The sequence below is a fragment of the Gambusia affinis genome, linkage group LG22 (genome assembly GCF_019740435.1).
Source record: "Gambusia affinis linkage group LG22, SWU_Gaff_1.0, whole genome shotgun sequence".
Classification (NCBI taxonomy): domain Eukaryota; kingdom Metazoa; phylum Chordata; class Actinopteri; order Cyprinodontiformes; family Poeciliidae; genus Gambusia; species Gambusia affinis.
In genome coordinates this window covers 17,351,242-17,371,524 of record NC_057889.1, presented here as the reverse complement: position 1 = coordinate 17,371,524, position 20,283 = coordinate 17,351,242, and the positions used below count along the sequence as shown (strand labels likewise).

General features: G+C 42.2%; 1 protein-coding gene across 5 annotated transcripts in view; it reads left to right on the top strand.

Moving 5' to 3' along the window:
• The window catches only part of ccdc85cb (coiled-coil domain containing 85C, b), a 63,365-nt gene extending 43,435 nt beyond the window's left edge, over positions 1 to 19,930 (top strand). For 3 of the 5 annotated variants that reach the window (XM_044107229.1, XM_044107231.1, XM_044107228.1), the window contains 4 exons: positions 10,937 to 11,041; positions 14,430 to 14,522; positions 14,976 to 15,074; positions 17,178 to 19,930. In XM_044107229.1, the coding sequence (XP_043963164.1) occupies positions 10,937 to 11,041; positions 14,430 to 14,522; positions 14,976 to 15,074; positions 17,178 to 17,267 (387 nt within the window). In that variant the 3' untranslated portion in view covers positions 17,268 to 19,930. The remainder of the gene's footprint in view (positions 1 to 10,936; positions 11,042 to 14,429; positions 14,523 to 14,975; positions 15,075 to 17,177) is intronic. The other 2 variants (XM_044107232.1, XM_044107230.1) reach the window with 1 other exon arrangement.
• The last annotated feature ends 353 nt before the right edge of the window (positions 19,931 to 20,283 follow it).

Sequence of the window (20,283 nt, the reverse complement as noted above, 5' to 3'; positions counted from 1 at the left end):
TTATGGATTTCTTTCGGGGAGTGGATAAGGATCCATCCTAGTGAGTTTGGAACAGCTTTGCCCAAAACTGTGGAATTCAGAGCCAAACGAATGACAGCGGCGTTAGAGGTCACTTCGGCACGCCGCCACGCCCACCTGCTCCATCAAAGCCGGTCGGGGCTGGAATCCAAAATACACCAGCATGTCTTCTGTTTCTGGAAAAACTTTCAAGTTGATTAGGTCAAAGGTGTAAGATAGCGACCGTTCCCAGTAAAACATGACACTTCCTGTTCTCAGGGGGCGTGGCCTGAGTGATGTCATCATTTGACCACAGGGTCTTTTAGGTCAACCCATGATGATCAATCACTGAAAGTTTGGTTCCTCTGAGAGTTTTACTGTAGGAGTTATAAGAGTTTTATGTTTCATGGCGAATAGTCAAAGTTTGACACATAGCCACGCCCACATACTTTGAAGTACGAGAATTCCTTTGATAACTTTTCACCTTTGACGCCTCAAGTGTGTGCTGAGCGATTTTGAAGTCTGTATCTGAAAAACTGTAGGAGGAGTTCGATGAAATACGAAGGCTGTAAACATCAAAAATGAGGTCAATTTTGGAACTATATTCCAAAATGGCCGACTTCCTGTTGGGTTGAGACCATGGCTCCAAGAGACTTTTTTGTACGTCCTGACAAGATACAAATGTGTGCCAAGTTTCATAATTCTAGGTTAAACCATAGCTTGGGGCTGATTATTTAAAATTTTCTAGGGGGCGCTATAGAGAAATTAGGCCACGCCCACCAAATTTAATTATGGATTCCTGTCTTGGGGTGGATAAAGATCCATCCTAGTGAGTTTGGAGAAGTTTGGCCCAAAACTGTGGAATTCAGAGCCAAACGTATGACAGCGGCGTTAGAGGTCACTTCGCCACGCCGCCACGCCCACCTGCTCCATCAAAGCCGGTCGGGGCTGGAATCTTCAATACAGCAACATGTTTCCTGTCTGTTAACACAGTTTCATGTTGATTAGGTCAAAGGTGTAATATAGGGACCGTTCCCAGTAAAATATGACACTTCCTGTTCTCAGGGGGCGTGGCCTTAGTGATGTCATCATTTGACCCCAGGGTATTTTAGGTCAACCCATGATGCTCAATCACTGAAAGTTTGGTTCCTCTGAGAGTTTTAGTGTAGGAGTTATAACTGTTTTGAATTTGGTGGCGAGTAGGTGAACTTTGACCCCTCCTAACCCCCCTTCAGCATACTCAAAAAGTCACCGTTTTGATAACTTTTAATCGGCCATGCCTTATGATCAGACTGACCGAGTTTGAAGCCGATCACTCGAAATCCCTAGGAGGAGTTCGATCAAATACGAAGGCTGTAAACGGCAAAAATCGGGTCAAAATGTGACCTTCGATCCAAAATGGCCGACTTCCTGTGATACTTGCACTATGACTATAATTGTAAATTCTGAGCGTCTTGGGGAGCTCTACAACTGTACCAAATTTCAAGTCTCTACGATAAAGTAAAGTGATTGGTTTGGGTCTTTTGAAAATTTCTAGGTGGCGCCGTTGAGCGGTTTTTTTGGCGATTTTTGCGACGACCTTAAAATACGTAAATTTTAAACAGTCTCTATGTGTCCGCCAAGTTTGGTGAGTTTTTGAATATGATAAAGCCTCCAAAAAGGCCCCTCTTTGGGGGGGCAGAAAAATAAAAAAAATTAAAGCTGCAAGCAGCCTCGTGCGGCCCTCGCAGCAAGCGCTGCTCCGGCTCACCGGCCACCGCGGAGTTCCAGCCGCCGCGGAAGCTCTCGCGCCGTTTCCAGAGCCGGCGCCCGCTCGCCGCAGCCGGAGCCGTCGCGAACCTTCCCTAATCGCCGCCAGGCGACACACGTGAATGCGTTCGCAGCGCTCCCGACGACTCACAAAAAATCTGGCGCCAGATCGGTCCATTTCTGGCGGAGATATAGCTGATGGATTAACCTAGTGGAGTCAAATTACATTTCAAAACATTTGAGCTCTTTAAAGGTTACCACAGGTCTTACATTTCAAGTTTGGTGCCAATCGGATCATCCATGTGTGATTTAAAGACAATCGTATGAATATGGCGAGGGTCTGACATTTGCAATTTGGCCACGCCCACACTGTTCAGCCAGCATTGACAGATGTCATCTAAAAGTTGCAGGACAGCGGCCCTTGAGGACTGGAGTTTGACACCCCTGCTGTAAGAAGATGGTTGGATAAATAATTTTAATATTAAATAATATGATTTCTACAATAGCTTCCAAATCGTGTGGCCCATTAACTCAAAATCAAGGTGAAATTGTTCTACTAGAGAGTATAGATGAAGCACATTCATCTTTATTACATTTGACCCCTTTTTTATTTAACTAATTTTGTATTTAAAAAATATACTCTATATAAAAAAAAATTCATAAAATGTATTACCTCACATTATCATCACATTTGTTAGCTGTAATGTTCAATTACATAAAATTGGAGGACAGGATCAATTTCATTACATGTTCACTTCTTACCTGAAATGTTAAATACAACAAATATTTACTTTAAGTGTGACAGTTTAACCTTAGTGATGTCATCATTTGACCACATGACGATTAATCACTGAAAGTTTGGTTCCTCTGAGCTCCGTCTACTGTGAAAATCACATTGAGCTTTGCCAATTCTTAATTGTAAGCTATTTTATAATGGTAACATCAACAATGTGTATCCACTGATAAGGTTGAACTGAAGAGGAGATTGTCCAAAAAATAAAAACGTGAGTAATTTATGTGGTCCACTGCTGTGTGGAAAACTCTAAGAATTACTTTAAAGCCCCACACCCCACCCCCCGCCTCCAGGTTCTGCGTTACGGCCCTGCGTTTAATATCATAGCTCAGCGCTCCTCCTGCTCATATTTGTGACACTTATCTCAATATTAATAATTATAGTGCCGTTAAGTTTCCATTATAATTCTTAGCAACTACGGACACGTTCATTCGTGGCTGTTTTCACCTTTTTTGGACCAGTTTATTTTATTGTCTAATAAATAAAATTCACTTCCTGTCAACACCTTTGAGGTAATATCGTTTAATAGGTTTGCCAGGCAAACTTTTAACTGTAAGGATATTTTGAAAGTACTAAACTCCACAGCTTTGAGTGTGCAGCCCATGTACGGTTCAAACAAAATAATGTGGCTTCCATTAAATGAGCAAGAAATTGTTTAGCATATCAGACTCACCAGAATCCACATCTCTGCAGCAAACACGTTGATAAGTTGGAATGCAACAACAGGACATCTCACCGCTAATACCCATGACATCTGTCTCCTATTCGTTAGGTCCGACAGCTTAGCTACGTTAGCTTGACTGTCAACCGTCATATTCACCCCTTCGGGGGGGGGGGGGATTGCGTGCGTGCGTTATAAAGATCGAACTGCACACATATCATGACGGCTTGATTGATCGTGAATGTTATCCGTGGAGGCTATTTTTATCCCAACGAGCCAGCCATTGCTACGTATATGTGGGCGGCGGAGGGGTGGGGGCGTGCGAAAACCGAACTGAGAAATAAGATTTAAGCTTTGGCATGCGCTACGTACAAGATGTTTTGAAACAATGTTTCCACAATTTTCTTAATTATAAAGATGATTCAAAAATAAAAATATCAGAAATTCTTCTTTTCTTTTTTTACTTCAGGGAAAATTAATAAGCAGCCGTACAGCTGCAGGCGCTGCTCTCTCCGTTAAATCATGCATGCTTCGGTGCACATCGATAGCTTAGCTGCGTTAGCTTGACTGTCAACCGTCATATTCAGTTCTCTAGTGCTAATAAGTGATATAAACGCAAATATAGGAGATGGAAATGTATACTTACATAATAAAAACGCACATGCAGACGGGATTAAGGAAGGCTTGATCGTTAATGTTATCCGTGGAGGCTATTTTTATCCCAACGAGCCAGCAGAAGTATCGAAAACAACGTAACTGTGGAACTACAAAATACACAGATGCATCTTTGGGAATTGCAGTGGTAAAAATGTACACATAGTCATGTATGGCGTGATAGTGACACCAAGTGGTTAATATCGCCATTACAGCACCTCTCTCATACTGTGTAATTCTCGCCTTATTCATGTGTGGAGTAACAGTGACACCAAGAGGACTTAATGGGAATAACATATTTTTTTTTCTAAAAAATCTAAAATTACAGAAAATCCGTTGAATTTAGAATATGGCTCCAAGAGACTTTTTTGTTCGTCCTGAAAAGATACACATATGTACCAAGTTTGGTAATTCTAGGTTAAAGCATGTCTTGGGGCTGATCATTTAAAATTTTCTAGCCGGCGCCATAAATACATTAGGCCACGCCCACCAAATTTTATTATGGATTTCTTTCGGGGAGTGGATAAGGATCCATCCTAGTGAGTTTGGAACAGCTTTGCCCAAAACTGTGGAATTCAGAGCCAAACGAATGACAGCGGCGTTAGAGGTCACTTCGGCACGCCGCCACGCCCACCTGCTCCATCAAAGCCGGTCGGGGCTGGAATCCAAAATACACCAGCATGTCTTCTGTTTCTGGAAAAACTTTCAAGTTGATTAGGTCAAAGGTGTAAGATAGCGACCGTTCCCAGTAAAACATGACACTTCCTGTTCTCAGGGGGCGTGGCCTGAGTGATGTCATCATTTGACCACAGGGTCTTTTATGTCAAACTATGATGATCAATCACTGAAAGTTTGGTTCCTCTGAGAGTTTTAGTGTAGGAGTTATAAGAGTTTTATGTTTCATGGCGAATAGTCAAAGTTTGACACATAGCCACGCCCACATACTTTGAAGTACGAAAATGCCTTTGATAACTTTTCACCTTTGATGCCTCAAGTGTGTGCTGAGCGATTTTGAAGTCTGTATCTGAAAAACTGTAGGAGGAGTTCGATCAAATACGAAGGCTGTAAACATCAAAAATGGGGTCAATTTTGGAACTTTATTCCAAAATGGCCGACTTCCTGTTGGGTTGAGACCATGGCTCCAAGAGACTTTTTTGTACATCAGGACAATATACAGATGTGTAACAAGTTTCATAATTCTATGTTAGAGTATGGCTTGGGGCTGATCATTTTAAATTTTCTAGGGGGCGCTATAGAGAAATTAGGCCACGCCCACCAAATTTTATTATGGATTCCTGTCTTGGGGTGGATAAAGATCCATCCTAGTGAGTTTGGAGAAGTTTGGCCCAAAACTGTGGAATTCAGAGCCAAACGTATGACAGCGGCGTTAGAGGTCACTTCGCCACGCCGCCACGCCCACCTGCTCCATCAAAGCCGGTCGGGGCTGGAATCTTCAATACAGCAACATGTTTCCTGTCTATTAACACAGTTTCATGTTGATTAGGTCAAAGGTGTAATATAGGGACCGTTCCCAGTAAAATATGACACTTCCTGTTCTCAGGGGGCGTGGCCTTAGTGATGTCATCATTTGACCCCAGGGTATTTTAGGTCAACCCATGATGCTCAATCACTGAAAGTTTGGTTCCTCTGAGAGTTTTAGTGTAGGAGTTATAACTGTTTAGAGTTTCGTGGCGAGTTGGTGAACTTTGACCCCTGCTAGCCCCCCTTCAGCATACTCAAAAAGTCACCGTTTTGATAACTTTTAATCGGCCATGCCTTATGATCAGACTGACCGAGTTTGAAGCCGATCAATCGAAATCCCTAGGAGGAGTTCGATCAAATACGAAGGGTGTAAACGGCAAAAATCGGGTCAAAATGTGACCTTCGATCCAAAATGGCCGACTTCCTGTGATACTTGGACTATGACAATAATTGTAAATTCTGAGCGTCTTGGGGAGCTCTACAAGTGTACCAAATTTCAAGTCTCTACGACGAAGTAAGTGAATAGCAAAGGGTCCTTTGAAAATTGCTAGGTGGCGCTCTTGAGCCATTTTTTTAGCGATTTTTACGATGACCTTAAAATTCAAAATTTTTAAACAGTCTCTATGCGTCCGCCAAATTTGGTGAGTTTTTGAATATGATAAAGCCTCCAAAAAGGCCTCTAAATAGGGGGGCAGAATAATAAGAATTAAAGCTGCAAGCAGCCTCGTGCGGCCCTCGCAGCAAGCGCTGCTTCGGCTCACCGGCCACCGCGGAGTTCCAGCCGCCGCGGAAGCTCTCGCACCGTTTCCAGAGCCGGCGCACGCTCGCCGCAGCTGGAGCCGTCGCGAACCTTCCCCGCCCGATCGCCCGGCAGGCGACACACACGTGGATCGTTGACAGCGCTCTGACGACTCACAAAAATCTGGCGCAGATCGGTCCATTTACGGCGGAGATATAGCTGATGGATTAACCTAGGGGGCGCAGTGGAGTCAAATTACATTTTAAAACATTTGAGCTCTTTAGAGGTTACCACAGGTCTTACATTTCAAGTTTGGTGCCAATCGGATCATCCATGTGTGATTTAAAGACAATCGTATGAATATGGCGTGGGTCTGATATTCGCCATTTTGCCAACCCCACACTGTTCAGCCAGCATTGACAGATGTCATCAAGTTCTAATTTTAAGTCAGTTTGCACTGGATTAAATAAAGCATGGCTTGGGGCTGATCATTTAAAATTTTCTAGGGGGCGCCATAAATACATTAGGCCACGCCCACCAAATTTTATTATGGATTTCTTTCAGGAGTTGGATATGGATCCATCCTAGTGAGTTTGGAGAAGCTTGGCCCAAAACTGTGCAAATCAGAGCCAAACGTATGACAGCGGCGTTAGAGGTCACTTCGGCACGCCGCCACGCCCACCTGCTCCATCAAAGCCGGTCGGGGCTGGAATCCAAAATACACCAGCATGTCTTCTGTGTCTGGAAAAACTTTCAAGTTGATTAGGTCAAAGGTGTAAGATAGCGACCGTTCCCAGTAAAACATGACACTTCCTGTTCTCAGGGGGCGTGGCTTGAGTGATGTCATCATTTGACCACAGGGTCTTTTATGTCAACCTATGATGATCAATCACTGAATGTTTGGTTCCTCTGAGAGTTTTACTGTAGGAGTTATAACTGTTTTGAGTTTCACGGCGAATAGTCAAAGTTTGACACATAGCCACGCCCACATACTTTGAAGTACGAGAATTCCTTTGATAACTTTTGACCTTTGATGCCTCAAGTGTGTGCTGAGCGATTTTGAAGTCTGTATCTGAAAAACTGTAGGAGGAGTTCGATCAAATACGAAGGCTGTAAACATCAAAAATGGGGTCAATTTTGGAACTTCATTCCAAAATGGCCGACTTCCTGTTGGGTTGAGACCATGGCTCCAAGAGACTTTTTTGTACATCAGGACAATATACAGATGTGTAAGAAGTTTGGTAATTCTAGGTTAAAGCATGGCTTGGGGCTGATAATTTAAAATTTTCTAGGGGGCGCCATAAAGACATTCGGCCACGCCCACCAAATTTTATCATGGATTCCTGTCTTGGGGTGGATAAAGATCCATCCTAGTGAGTTTGGAGAAGTTTGGCCCAAAACTGTGGAATTCAGAGCCAAACGTATGACAGCGGCGTTAGAGGTCACTTCGCCACGCTGCCACGCCCACCTGCTCCATCAAAGCCGGTCGGGCTGGAATCATACAGCCACATGTTTCCTGTCTGTTAACACAGTTTCATGTTGATTAGGTCAAAGGTCTAATATAGGGACCGTTCCCAGTAAAACATGACACTTCCTGTTCTCAGGGGGCGTGGCCTTAGTGATGTCATCATTTGACCACAGGGTATTTTAGGTCAACCCATGATGCTCAATCACTGAAAGTTTGGTTCCTCTGACAGTTTTAGTGTAGGAGTTATAACTGTTTAGAGTTTCGTGGCGAGTCGGTGAACTTTGACCCCTGCTAACCCCCCTTCAACATGCTCAAAAACTCACCATTTTGATAACTTTGAATCGCCCATGCCTTCTGATCAGACTCACCAAGTTTGAAGCCAATCACTCAAAATCCCTAGGAGGAGTTCGATCAAATACCAATGCTGTAAACAGCCAAAATGGGGTCAAAATGTGACCTTCCATCCAAAATGGCCGACTTCCTGTGATAGTTGGACTATAACAATAATTGTAAATTCTGAGCATCTCTGGGAGCTCTACAACTGTACCAAATTTCAAGTCTCTACGACGAAGTAAGTGAATAGCAAAGGGTCCTTTGAAAATTGCTAGTTGGCGCTGTTGAGCCATTTTTTTTTAGATTTTTGCGTCGACTTTAAAATACGTAAATTTTAAACAGTCTCTATGGGCCCGCCAAATTTGGTGAGTTTTTGAATATGATAAAGCCTCCAAAAAGGCAATTCATTTGGGTGGAAGAATAATAATAATAATAATAATAAACAGTACAGATACAATAGGCCTTCGCAGCGCTTTGCTGCTCGGGCCTAATAAGAAACAGTACAGATACAATAGGCCTTCGCAGCGCTTTGCTGCTCGGGCCTAATAATAAACAGTACAAAAACAATAGGCCTTCGCAGCGCTTTGCTGCTCGGGCCTAAAAAGCGTTGTAGCCCCCAGGCCTCTCGTGTGATTAAAAAAAACAAAAAAAAAAACAACACTCCTCACAAACGGGAGGGGGCAGAAACAGCCGTGCGCGACATTAAAAATGTCACAGAGCCGGGATCCTGCCAACAGCGCCAAGCTGGGCTGGTTTGTGCCCAACAGGAACTGGTAGCTTCTGGGCTGCTAATGAGGACAAAATCTTAAGAGCGCTCCTCTGTTGTGCATTGTGAGTGTAAATGAGGGCACAAAGTGATCCAGCCCTCAGTGTGGTGAAGTGTCATTAACGCAGGGAGCAGCTGATGTCAAGCTGATGAGTAGAGCGCAGGAGGTATCGCTGGAAGGGAGATCACAAGGTTTGAAAATGGTTTTGGTCTTTTACAGCTAGTTTTTGAGGATTAGGGTTACATTATGTTTGTATGCGTTAGATTTAGGAGTCCTAGATTACAAACACAGCACACTGTTTATTTCATTTGTTTGGATAATGTATTATATTTAAAGGTCTTAAAGTAGGTGCTGGAAATTTTCCTCTTTCCAGTTTGTACATTCACATTAAAAGTCATTTTCTTGTCAACTTTTTCCAGGTTTTCTTTTCCAGGTTGCTCTTTGAGCTATTCGAGCCCACAATGTCCACTGTCCATGGCAGTGGACATTTTGTACCAAATCAGGAGGCTTTGTAACCACTTAAACTGCCAGTTATCCAAAATGGTTTTTTTTGTTGTTTTTTTTTTAACATAATGCTGTAAGAAAATGTGGTTGTGACTTTTAAAAGTACAACATCTACCAGAAAGAGGTTGCTTTGGTTTACATTGGTTTGATCAGGTGTCATAATCTCATAATCAAGTGAAGATTAGTTTTTGTAGTCCTTTTGATTTGGCGAGTTGTTTTCCAGGCCTTCTGGTATTCTGGCATTTCTTTTGCCTTTTTACTGTTTTTTCCACTCATTTAGTCCGAGCCACTTTCAGAGGATTCATTTTGTTATAGTTGTTGTTGAGTCACTTTATTCTCGCCAGTGAGTCATTCAGACAGAAAGAAAAAAAGCTTTTGAAACTCGAGATAAGCACTTTGTAACCAGCATTGTGTCAAAAGATGTACTTTGCTCCAGTTTCTTTAAAGAAATATACGAAGATATATTTCAGAAACAAGACAAATGTCAAAAAGCTGGAAACTTCGTTGGAGCTTTGCAGGAATTTCCCCCTTGTTTCTTTGACATTTGCTGCATATGGTTTTTTTTCACCAACTTATTTGTATCTATTGAGACAAATTTTTTCTTAAAAGTGTACTACACACTTCAAATACCTAATTTATGACCGTTCATGGCAGCTAAGTTGGGAAGAAAGCATTTGAAAGCTGGTCGTGAGCCACGCACAATCAGGTTTTCTCTGGCCGCCACCAGCTTCTGTTTTTCTATGTTTTCTGAGGTCTGAACTGTAGATCCTGATTTTGACAGATTCCAATTTTACATTCTGAAGATTAATAAATGTGCAGCACGTTCGAGGATAGAGGAAGTAGTTTGAATCCAACAGGAACATACAAAAAGTACGAGATTTGTTACCATTCAGGTGTCAGATCCCGGAGGTTTAGAACCATTTTTTAAATTTCACCCCCCAAAACATTTCGATCGATGCGTTCACAAGGCAAAAATAACATCCGTCCGTCCGTCCATCCATCCATTTTCTGTTCACCCTTGTCCCATAGAGGGGTCAGGAGGGTTGCTGGTTTCTATCCCCAGCTAACATTCCGGGAGAGAGGCGGGGTTCACCCTGGACAGGTCACCAGTCTGTCTCAGGGCAACACAGAAAACAGACAAGACACACAACCATTCACACACACACACACACCAAGGGAGAATTTAGAGAGACCAATTAACCTGACAGTCATGTTTTTGGACTGTGTGAGGAAGCCGGAGAACCCGGAGAGAACCCACCATGCACAGGGAGAACATGCAACCTCCATGCAGAAAGACCCCGGGCCGGGAATCGATCCCAGGACCTTCTTGCTGCAAGGCAACCGCTCTACCAACTGCACCACTGTGCAGCCCCTGCAAAAATAACATGAGTTCTTATTTCTGATGCCTTCAATGATGAGAGGAAAAAATATTACACACTTCTGTGCTTGACCAGCCAATAATCAATAAGGGCTGATCAAGGACAAACTGGCTATTCTGATCTCTGACCACTTGATCTCTGCTTCTCTAAAGTTAATTATTTCTCAAAGCCTTACAAAAATCAGAGATCAAAATTTGCCTTTATTCTCATTGGTGCATCCCTGCGAATAATTGAATGTTATTTCCACTTTCCTCTACCCTCCCAAGTTAGTTATTTTGATCCATTAGGATGCATTGCAGTTTGGTTTCATGCTAATTTCTGTTTCTCGGCATTGACGTCTTTTTTCTCTCCTGTCGTTTTGTGGTGTGTGTGTGTGTGTGTGTGTGTCCATTTTGCCCACGTGTGCCCAGCAGTGCAACCCAGGTGACCTCCGAGCCCTGAGGAAAGGAATGACTCTGTACCACTCCGAGTCCCAGCTGTCCTCGCTGCCCCAGCGCCAGGAGGCCATGCACATGGTCAGTACCGGGAGAGACACGCTGAGAGACACCGACACACACTTACCTGCTCAGACAGAAGCTGTAACAACAGGCTGTCACTGCTTCACTTTTCTGTCCAAGTGCGCTTTAACTCCGGGGTTTTACTGTGTATGAAAATAAACTCAGACACGCCTAATTGTTGGGAGGAGGACACTGGTGCCTGCAAATATGAAATCAAATCAGGTTAGCTTTAATTCAGTTTCCTGCAAACTCTTCAATTACGCCCCCGCAGGCAACCTTGCTCTGTGTTACTCATGAACTCGATCGGTGGGATGACAGGGGATGTGTCACAGTTTGGTGGAGACAAACTGGAAAAGAGACAAAGGCAATAAAAGGAACTTACCGGGAGTCTGAACCCCGTTCTCATGATCCCATCTCCCGGCCCTTGAGCTTTTCTTTGCCTCCCCGGAGCCTGTTTGTTCTGAATCCCACTATGAAACTACTAATCCTCTTCAATCCATCTCTACCTTTGACCCTGAGAGTGTCTGGGGAGGAAAGGCTTGGTAATTGTTTTTCTTAGTCCACTCGAAGGAAAGCCACTGCCCAGAAGACTGGATCTTTCTGCGAGGCAAGGCAATTTTATTTGTATGGCATGATTTGTACACAATTCAAAGTGCTCTACAGGCGCATAAAGGAATGGGGATAAGAAAATTTAATAAAAAATAATAAATTCAGTAATATACCAGTTAATAAGTGTGTCTCACAGGATAAGATTTTTACTGTAAGTGGCGACAGAGAAAGATAAGGTTGTACATTGCAAAGAAAATTTGCAGATTTAAAAAAAAAATACCTTCTCTTTTTATGTTTTTGTTGAGAGATGGTGACAAAACTGGGTTTTGTCAAGATTTTCATCTCCATGATATTTCAAAAAAGGTATCAAAATGATGAATTTGGGGCTGGCTTTAGCATCTTATAATGGCGATTAGCAGGTTAGCTTGGTTAGCATTAAAAAAAAAAACAAAAAAAAAAAACCCACCTGGAATATACCTGTGGAGGCTCTATATCTATAGACAAAGACTGACACCTCAAAAACATAAATCAAGCTACATCGTTGTTTTCCGTCCAGCCTTCCTGTTATCTGTTACAAATCTTGCTCTCTCTCAATCTTTTGCAGCGTCAGTTAACCACAGACAGGTCTTAACATTTGGTAGAAAATATAATTTCTTCTTTAGTAGTTTTTTACATTTCCGTGCTTCCTCTGAATAAATTTTTAATTAAATGTGTTGATACTCTGAGCTAGTAGTGCCTGGTAATGATGCCTTCACTGACTTTAAATAATCAGACTTTTGAGTTTCCACTCCTCTGCTACCCTTTCCGATCAAGCTGGAAACCCATATTTGGAGGCCTTCAGTCCTTGACGCGGCCGTCGTGGGTTCGATTCCCGCACCCGGCGACATTTGCCGCATGTCTTCCCCCCTTTCCTGTCAGGCTACTGTCATATAAGGGACACTAGAGCCCATAAAAGACCCTCTGGAGGGGGAAAAAAACCTGTTGCAGTTTACATTTGCAAAGCCTAGCATTTAAAACAGTGCAAACTTATGAATGTTTCTTTCAACATAAGCCAACGTCACTACAGAAAATAACAGAGGAGATATAATTAGATCCCATATTTAGCTGAAGTTTATCCATCCATGGAGTTTAATGAACAAAACCGGGACAGACGGGGCATTGTGAATCCCTTTCACTTTTCTTTTTACTGTATTTAGGCTTTTGCCTCATTCACACAGTTTCAGGTCAATGAGCGTGAGTGAGTGAGGGTGGGAGGTTGTCAGACTAAAAATGATTGGAGAGACGAGAAGGAAAGTGTGTGTGTGTGTGTGTGTGTGTGTGTGTGTGTGTGCATGTGTGTGTGGGTGGGTGTGTGTGTGTTGGGCTGAAACAACCTGCTTTCATGACTAACCCAAACACATTTCCAGTCTGATCTGATTATGTGTTCTCAAACTCCACGCCTCCGATCTAACGCTTCTTGATTCGTCCCTTCCCTGTTTGCAAGGCCTGTTGACGCAGTCATTCCCCAAATGACCGTTCATATGAGCAGTAAGCACCGTCCGTCTTCTTCGGGACAGAATAAGACGGACGGATGCTTGTTTTAACCGACTCTATGACTGGGCGATCTACCAAACTTACAGACGATGTAGCTTAGCTGTTTGAAACATCTAAAACTTTCAGGAGTTCTGGTTGAGAGCATTTAGAATATGTATTATGCATTTACCAAAAACAAAATTAAACATTTTGTCTGTTTTTGTAGAATGTTCAGAACCATCCTTCCTGTTATCTGCCAAAACTCTTGTTCTCTCTGAATGAACTCGTCTAGTCGGATCCAGTCATTCACGCTGCAACAGCTTCCACACCAAAGAGTGTTATTATCACCTCACCAGGGTAGCGCTTGTGTACGGTGCATTCAGTGGTCGATAACATTCGGATTTTTGATATTCCAGCCATCAGGGTACTGAACCTGAAGGCTGAAAATTGTCGCATTGTGGTCCCCATCTGATTCCTCCACGACTTTTCACGAATAACTAACTTCAGATTTGATAAATTAAGACATAAAATGTGATCTTGTTCTGTGTGTTCTTATGAATGTGGGAGAATATAACTAAAAATTTGCCTTAAGAAAAAGAAAAGATGCTTAGTGCCTAACCAGAGATAACGACCTTTATCTATGCAGAGAAAACAGATCGACCCCATTTTCCTCAATGTTTTTTTTTTTTTTTCTTGACTGAAACGATCCAAACAAGTATCCACCTTGTCCGATGTGGAATCCACGGCTATTATTCGTTATCAGAATGAGTTCACAGAGGGAGCTGACAAGCGCATCACCATCCAGAGCCGGTGGAGCTGCGTCTGATGCTCGGGCCCCGATGCCAGGTCACGCTGAATGTCGCCATTGTGCGACCCTGAGAGCTCTGTGACCCCTAAAACAGAGAGCCACTGTCTGGAGCTAACCGGGGGGATGAGTAAAACAAACACCCCGGTCTTCTCCTTCCTGGCTCACCGCTCCCATCACAGCAGGTTAAATCACGCCGTTGCAGGTTGCAGACCTGGGAACTGAATTGGAAACATTTTTTAAAAAGAAACAGCCGACAAGGGAGTGAGGTGATTTGAGTTGCGATGAAAGGGATGACATTTTCGGTGCCGCAGTAAATGCGCCTCATCCTGACCCAGGTGGAAAGAGGAGCGCGGTGAACCTTGTTTGTTTCGATTGATGCTTCTATACGAGGGAGTAGCAGGGTTTGATCTCCGAGTGACCCCGCGTGTTTAGGATGTAGACCCGCCGCTTGACCTCTGCAGCCACTCTAGCTGTCGCCGTGTTTCGTTTGCCGTGACAGTTTGACAACATGGATGTACGGCTGTCGCCTTTCCGCAGGGCACAAACCGTCTGCCAACCAGCGAGTCGTCTCCTGCCACCGGCTACCTGTCCTGTGTCCAGAAGCCCGAGGCGGTGGTGCACGCCATGAAGGTCGGTTACTTTTAACGCTGCAAAACCACAAAAGTCTCACCAATTTGGTCTGCTCTAGTGCAAATACTAACCTACAAGTAACTTTTCAAAGAAAGAAAAAAAAAATCACCAGTTTCATTGGCAGATTATTTCACTTGGAACAAAACATTTTCCCAAGTTATAAGTGAAATAATCTACCAGTGGAATTAGTACTTTTTCATCAAAATTAAGAAACTATTTACTTTAAAAAAAAAAAAAGCTGAAAAGTTTCTCGTCAGTTAGTTTTGTCTTTTGTCAAATCTACGAAGATATTTGCACTAGAAACTACACCCCAAAAAATATCTTAAGATTTTGAATCGATGAGAATGTAGTCATGGAGACGCCTCCTTATTCAAGTCACAATCTCACAAACCTCTGTTTTTATTGAAGTTGTTAGCCTCGGTGAAACCAGACCTTCTTCTGTCTCTCCGTTAGGTTCTAGAGGTCCATGAGAATTTGGACAAGCAGGCGCCCGAGGACTACGAGGACGATCTGAGTGAGAAAGAGAAGGCCATCGTGCGGGAGATGTGCAACGTAAGTTCAGCAACCTCATGGTGTAAAGTGCTGCTTTGTATCCGTCTGCAAAGAGCAAAACCTAAATCTCCTTTGTAGATTGAAACTGCAGGGTTTTCCCCCAAAGAATTTAGAATCGATTTGTCACTTTATCACCGACTGCCTTAACCGCACCAGCCATGTTTTAGTCTGCTTTATTCGAGCTCTAGTTGGTTTTCCTAGAAGTTTTGGTGTGAATAAAACTTTGATGCGGGTCAAAAAAGGTGAAACCTGGTCCGCCTACAAACCCGGCACTCGGATCGATTAGCAAAAGCTCTAAAAGTAGAAAGTGGACTATAGTGCAGGGTATTGTGGGTAAATACAATCAAATCAAACGTGTGTTTCTAGCGCGAGCTGGAGGATTATTATTATTATTTTTTTTTTTATGGTGTTTTACATACAACTGGTAAAATCGGACACCACACCATTTTTGTTTACATGACGAAGGAAGTTGCGCTCACGTCCCCTTCAGACGTTGTTTTCTTCAGTAGTTCTTGCTGCAGCGCCTCCGGAGGCGAGGATGTGAACAGCTTTTCCAATTAGTTTAGATCGTTTGACACAATGCAGCGAAAGCAGGTTTCACCGGCTGAGAATGTAACAGATGTTCCCGTCGAACCGTGTCTACCGGACCAGCAGTGGTGAAAACACCACTTTGAATGGTGAACCCTCTTCTTTGTCCTGGATAGAAATCTCCGGAAGTTTCTCTTAACCTGACCTTTTTTTTCTTTTCTTTTTTTCAAATATTTCCATCCTCTGATTCAAAATACTTTTTTGTTTTCCTTCATAAATGAGACATATGCAATGCAATGGATCCTGCGTGCGTTGCACATGGATTCTCACAATTTCCACATTAGAAACAAAAGACCCGACTCCAGTGTAAGTGCAGAAAACATGGCCGATCGTTTGAACTAAATGCCAATTTAGCCCCATCGTCTCACAGTTTTGATTTGCAGTTTTGACCCAGAATACATCATCATCATCATCATAATAATACACAGCACAGCTACAGTCCTAACATCCCGAGCAGCCTTGTTTTGTCCCTTATGTCCTCTTTCTTTTGTCTACTCTGAAACAAAGCCATCAGTGGAAGCTCACAGTGGAGCTGTCAAATCAATTCCACTGTATCAGCAGGGAGAAGAGCTCTCTCATCCAACCACACATTCTCCCCTATCTAGTCTTCCTCTCCTCATTTCCCTCCATCTTTCTCTCTCTCTCTCTCTCTCTCTCTCTCTCTCTCTGTCTCTGTCTCTGTCTCTCTCTCTCTCTATTGGAGCTGTAAAGGCCTTGTGCTGAATAAATGGTGCAACGATGAGAGAGAGAGCCTGGCTATCTGGGCCCTGCAGAGGTATGCAGCAGGCCAGGAATCTGGCAGAGGGGGTTGGGGGGGACGCTACAATAGTGCTTTTGTAATAATATTACCGGGGGGAGGCCGCCGCTGCCCCCGCCTCGTTTACAAAGCTGGAAGAGAGGAAAAGTAGTTCAGCTGCTTCGCATGTACAGGTGCACTAATAAAAAGTTCTGTACAGAAAAGTGGAAGTTGACTTGAATTGTTGAAATAAAAACGAACTTTCAGATGATAACCCTAATCTCCCGAGATGCACACCTGCAGGGAGGCGTGTGAAGTTTCACCTAGTGTGTGAAGTCCTTCAAAGTTCCCTCTTTCTTCTCGATCACACTGCAGAAACACAAAATCTCACCCAGTATTTTTGGTCTAAGAATGTCTTGGTACACTTTGCATAAGGTAAAACTAACTTTCAATTAACATTTCAGCGAGATCTAAGGACTTGTGTTAAGTATTCATATCGATTAAAAAGTGTTACTTCCACTGGCTGATTATTTCACTTATGATAAGACATTTTTTCTCTTGTTACAAGTGGAGCTAGTACTTTTTTTCATCAATATTAAGGAATTATTCACCCGTAGGTTAGCTTCGTCTTATTTCAAGCGAGTTTCGGTGTGCCAGTAAACAGACTGGGATTACCCTGGCTGCGTTTTTGAAGAGCGGGGTTGGATTTGCATTATTCTCCTGACCCGGCCGCTCCCCTTCGCCTCTCAGCGTCTCGTCTCTGCTCTCCGTCTGCGCAGGTGGTGTGGCGAAAGCTGGGCGACGCCGCCGGATCAAAGATGTCCATCAGGCAGCATCTCTCTGGGAACCAGTTCAAGGCCCCGCTGTAGCACCGACGACCCAACTCGCCTACATTCACCCGGTGGGGGGGAAAGAGAGGGAATCGCCACCGCATATTAAACCTGCTGACACCACCCATCACTCCGCGCTCCACCACTGCCGACGGAGAATCAGTTTCCCCCTGCAGAAAACGCCCTCTTTAGGACCGACTGAGTCGGCTACGGGATGGGCTACGTAGTCTTGATATTTACATGTACAGTGGAATTATTACACAACGTTTCTAACCAGTCGATGGTGAAGGTGACTACTGGCAGCTAGCTTGGCCACTTTTCGTCAGTCTCAAACACTCGCACCGCTCTGTTAGCCTCGTCCGAGAGCATGGCGGCGCTCTCGTGAGCCGGCGGTGCAACACGGTTTCAAGCACAGACAGGCCGCCTGCTACAGGGGCTCAAAAGTGCCACAATGCGACAAATAATTTGTCAAATAAATACTTTGAATTGGTGGGCAAAATAGGCATCATTAATTGGAATTGATGGTGAAATCAAAATTCTTATCGTGATAGGAAAATTATCACGATAAATGATAAGCGATACGATAAATGCCCACTTCTACTTAGCATAAAACGTCAGCTACGGTAGATACATTTTAAAACAAACCTCAATATTTACATAAATGATTCAATGGCTTATTAAACTAGTTATATAAATTGAACCCGTTTATATATTTATTTATTTCACACTTGAGCAATAAAATGTATTCAAAATCTGCTGTGACACATAACACACACTCTGAAAGAAAAAAAGTCAATTAAACTTTACCGGACGGTTTTCATATTTGTTTATTATTATTATTATTATTATTATTATTATTATTATTATTATTATTATTATTATTATTATTATTCAACATTTATGCAACTATGAATAAAAAATATTTATTTCTTGTATTTCCAATTCCATATTTATTTCACAACTTATTATTACAACGAATCTTTGGCACTTTTGTTCCCACAAGCAGCAGGGCTGAGAGGCCGACAGTGTGGCTGAATATTTAGATAACTTTTAATCGTAACCCCTCTATAAATAAATGTAAAAAGAAAAGAAAAAAAAACACAACTAACTCCTGTCACACAGACCTTTCCACGCCCTACTGGTCAACAAGTATAATTAGGATTAGCGTTCGGAGACGTTAACTTAAGTGAAATCCACTGTGATCTAGCGCCTTTTGCTCGTCAGAGTCTATGAATCTAATTACGTCTAGGGATCGCTGTTAACTTGTGTATAATGTGTATAAAACCATAGCACTACTTTGTGTTGATTTGACGTTTTCTCTGTTTTGTACACTAGCGTGGCCACGTGATCAAACATTTTTTCTGTTTCGAAAGCACACTCACAGTCTGACCTTCAGCCGGGTTTGCTTTTGGTATTAACCGTTTATTATAATTATTATTATTATTATTATTATTATTATTATTATTATTATTATTGTTGTTATTATTGTTATTATCATTACCATATATATTTTTTCCAGATCAGCCTTTATAATACCTTCTCAATTGAACTTCTGAAAATGTACTGAGGCCATTTGGATTATTCAGATGATTTTATGACTTTGTGGGGAAAAAAAAGAAAAAAAGCTAAAAACTTTGGATGCTGTGTGCTTGTCAGACAATCATGTTCTCAGGTTGGGAGGGCAAGAGCTTTACCTTCACCCATCTCTGAGTCTGTGTGGATGTGTGTGTGTGTGTGTGTGAATGAAGACAGGACGGTTTTCTTTCGGCTGTAGCATCTGGTTGCAACACGATGCATTTTCTGAATCCATGCAGGAGCTCACCAACTGCAATAAGATTTTTGAAGGTCTAACCGTAGGTGCGGTGTGATTTTTATTTTAAGGAAATTGCTAAATTAGATTCTTTCTGTTATGGATTCAGCAAGTGCACACTTTCTTTCTACTTTTACCTTTTCGATCTTAGAATATGAGAAGTATGTCTTCCCTTCGATGTCTGTACACCATGAAACTTTGTAAAAATGAGTATTTCTTGATGTCAGTATGAGCAAATCATCAGCGTATTTATTGCCAGGTTTAACATAGAGGTTGGGGAAGCAAACGGGTTCACGAATTGATTCTTTCTGATTGATCTGTAAGTTTTATACGACAGATGTGACATACGGATGGAACGGTGTCTGGTGATTTTTGTTCCAATTCCGTCACCGACCTTTCTATCCCTTAAATGGTAAAAGACAAGCAATCAAAGTATTCATTTTAAAGTGTCCTTTTTTTCTAGGAACTGTTTTAAAGCCATGGTACAATTTTGAATACTTAAAACAAAGAAAGAAAGAAAAAAAAAGTGGCATTTAGTTTGAAATTTGCCACATTTTCCTTGATTATATTTCGATTTGGTACCCAACTACTACTATTATTATTATTATTATTATTATTGTTATTATTATTATTGTGTTGTTGTTTTAAACCTTTCTCTTATTGCTCCTTTTTTACACCTGTATGCTAAAACCCACAATTCAAATCTCTAGGATTTCCGGTCCAAACGTGATTCTTGTAGCAACTAGCATGACTGTAACTGTTTCTCATGAATTTCACTGATTAAAAAAAATACATAAAAATAAAAATAATCAACAATTTTCAGGTGAAATGTAAATGAATTAGGCCACTTTTAGAAAACTCTGGGAAAGAAAATAAACAAGTTGTTTCATGATGCTGTAGAGTCTTGTCTTTATTTGAAGAGAACGATTCCTACAATCAACATAGGATGACCAAGAGCGCCCTCTGCTGGTAAGGAATTACCCTGCAGTTCATACACTCAGCAAGTTTCTGCTTAGCATAAAAGTTGCATTAGCGCCAATTACATCACAACACCGCTTTGCACTTTAGCTGTCTTAGCTTAGGGAAGTTTAAACACGGCATCAGAATGTGGAAAACTCACCAAAGTTAGACAGTAAAAATTACTTAAGGTGATTATTCTCGAATTCAGCAGGGTCCAATTTTATTGTGATCAACATTAAAATATTAAAATAGACGCAACAAAAATCTAGTTCCAAATGTTCCAGT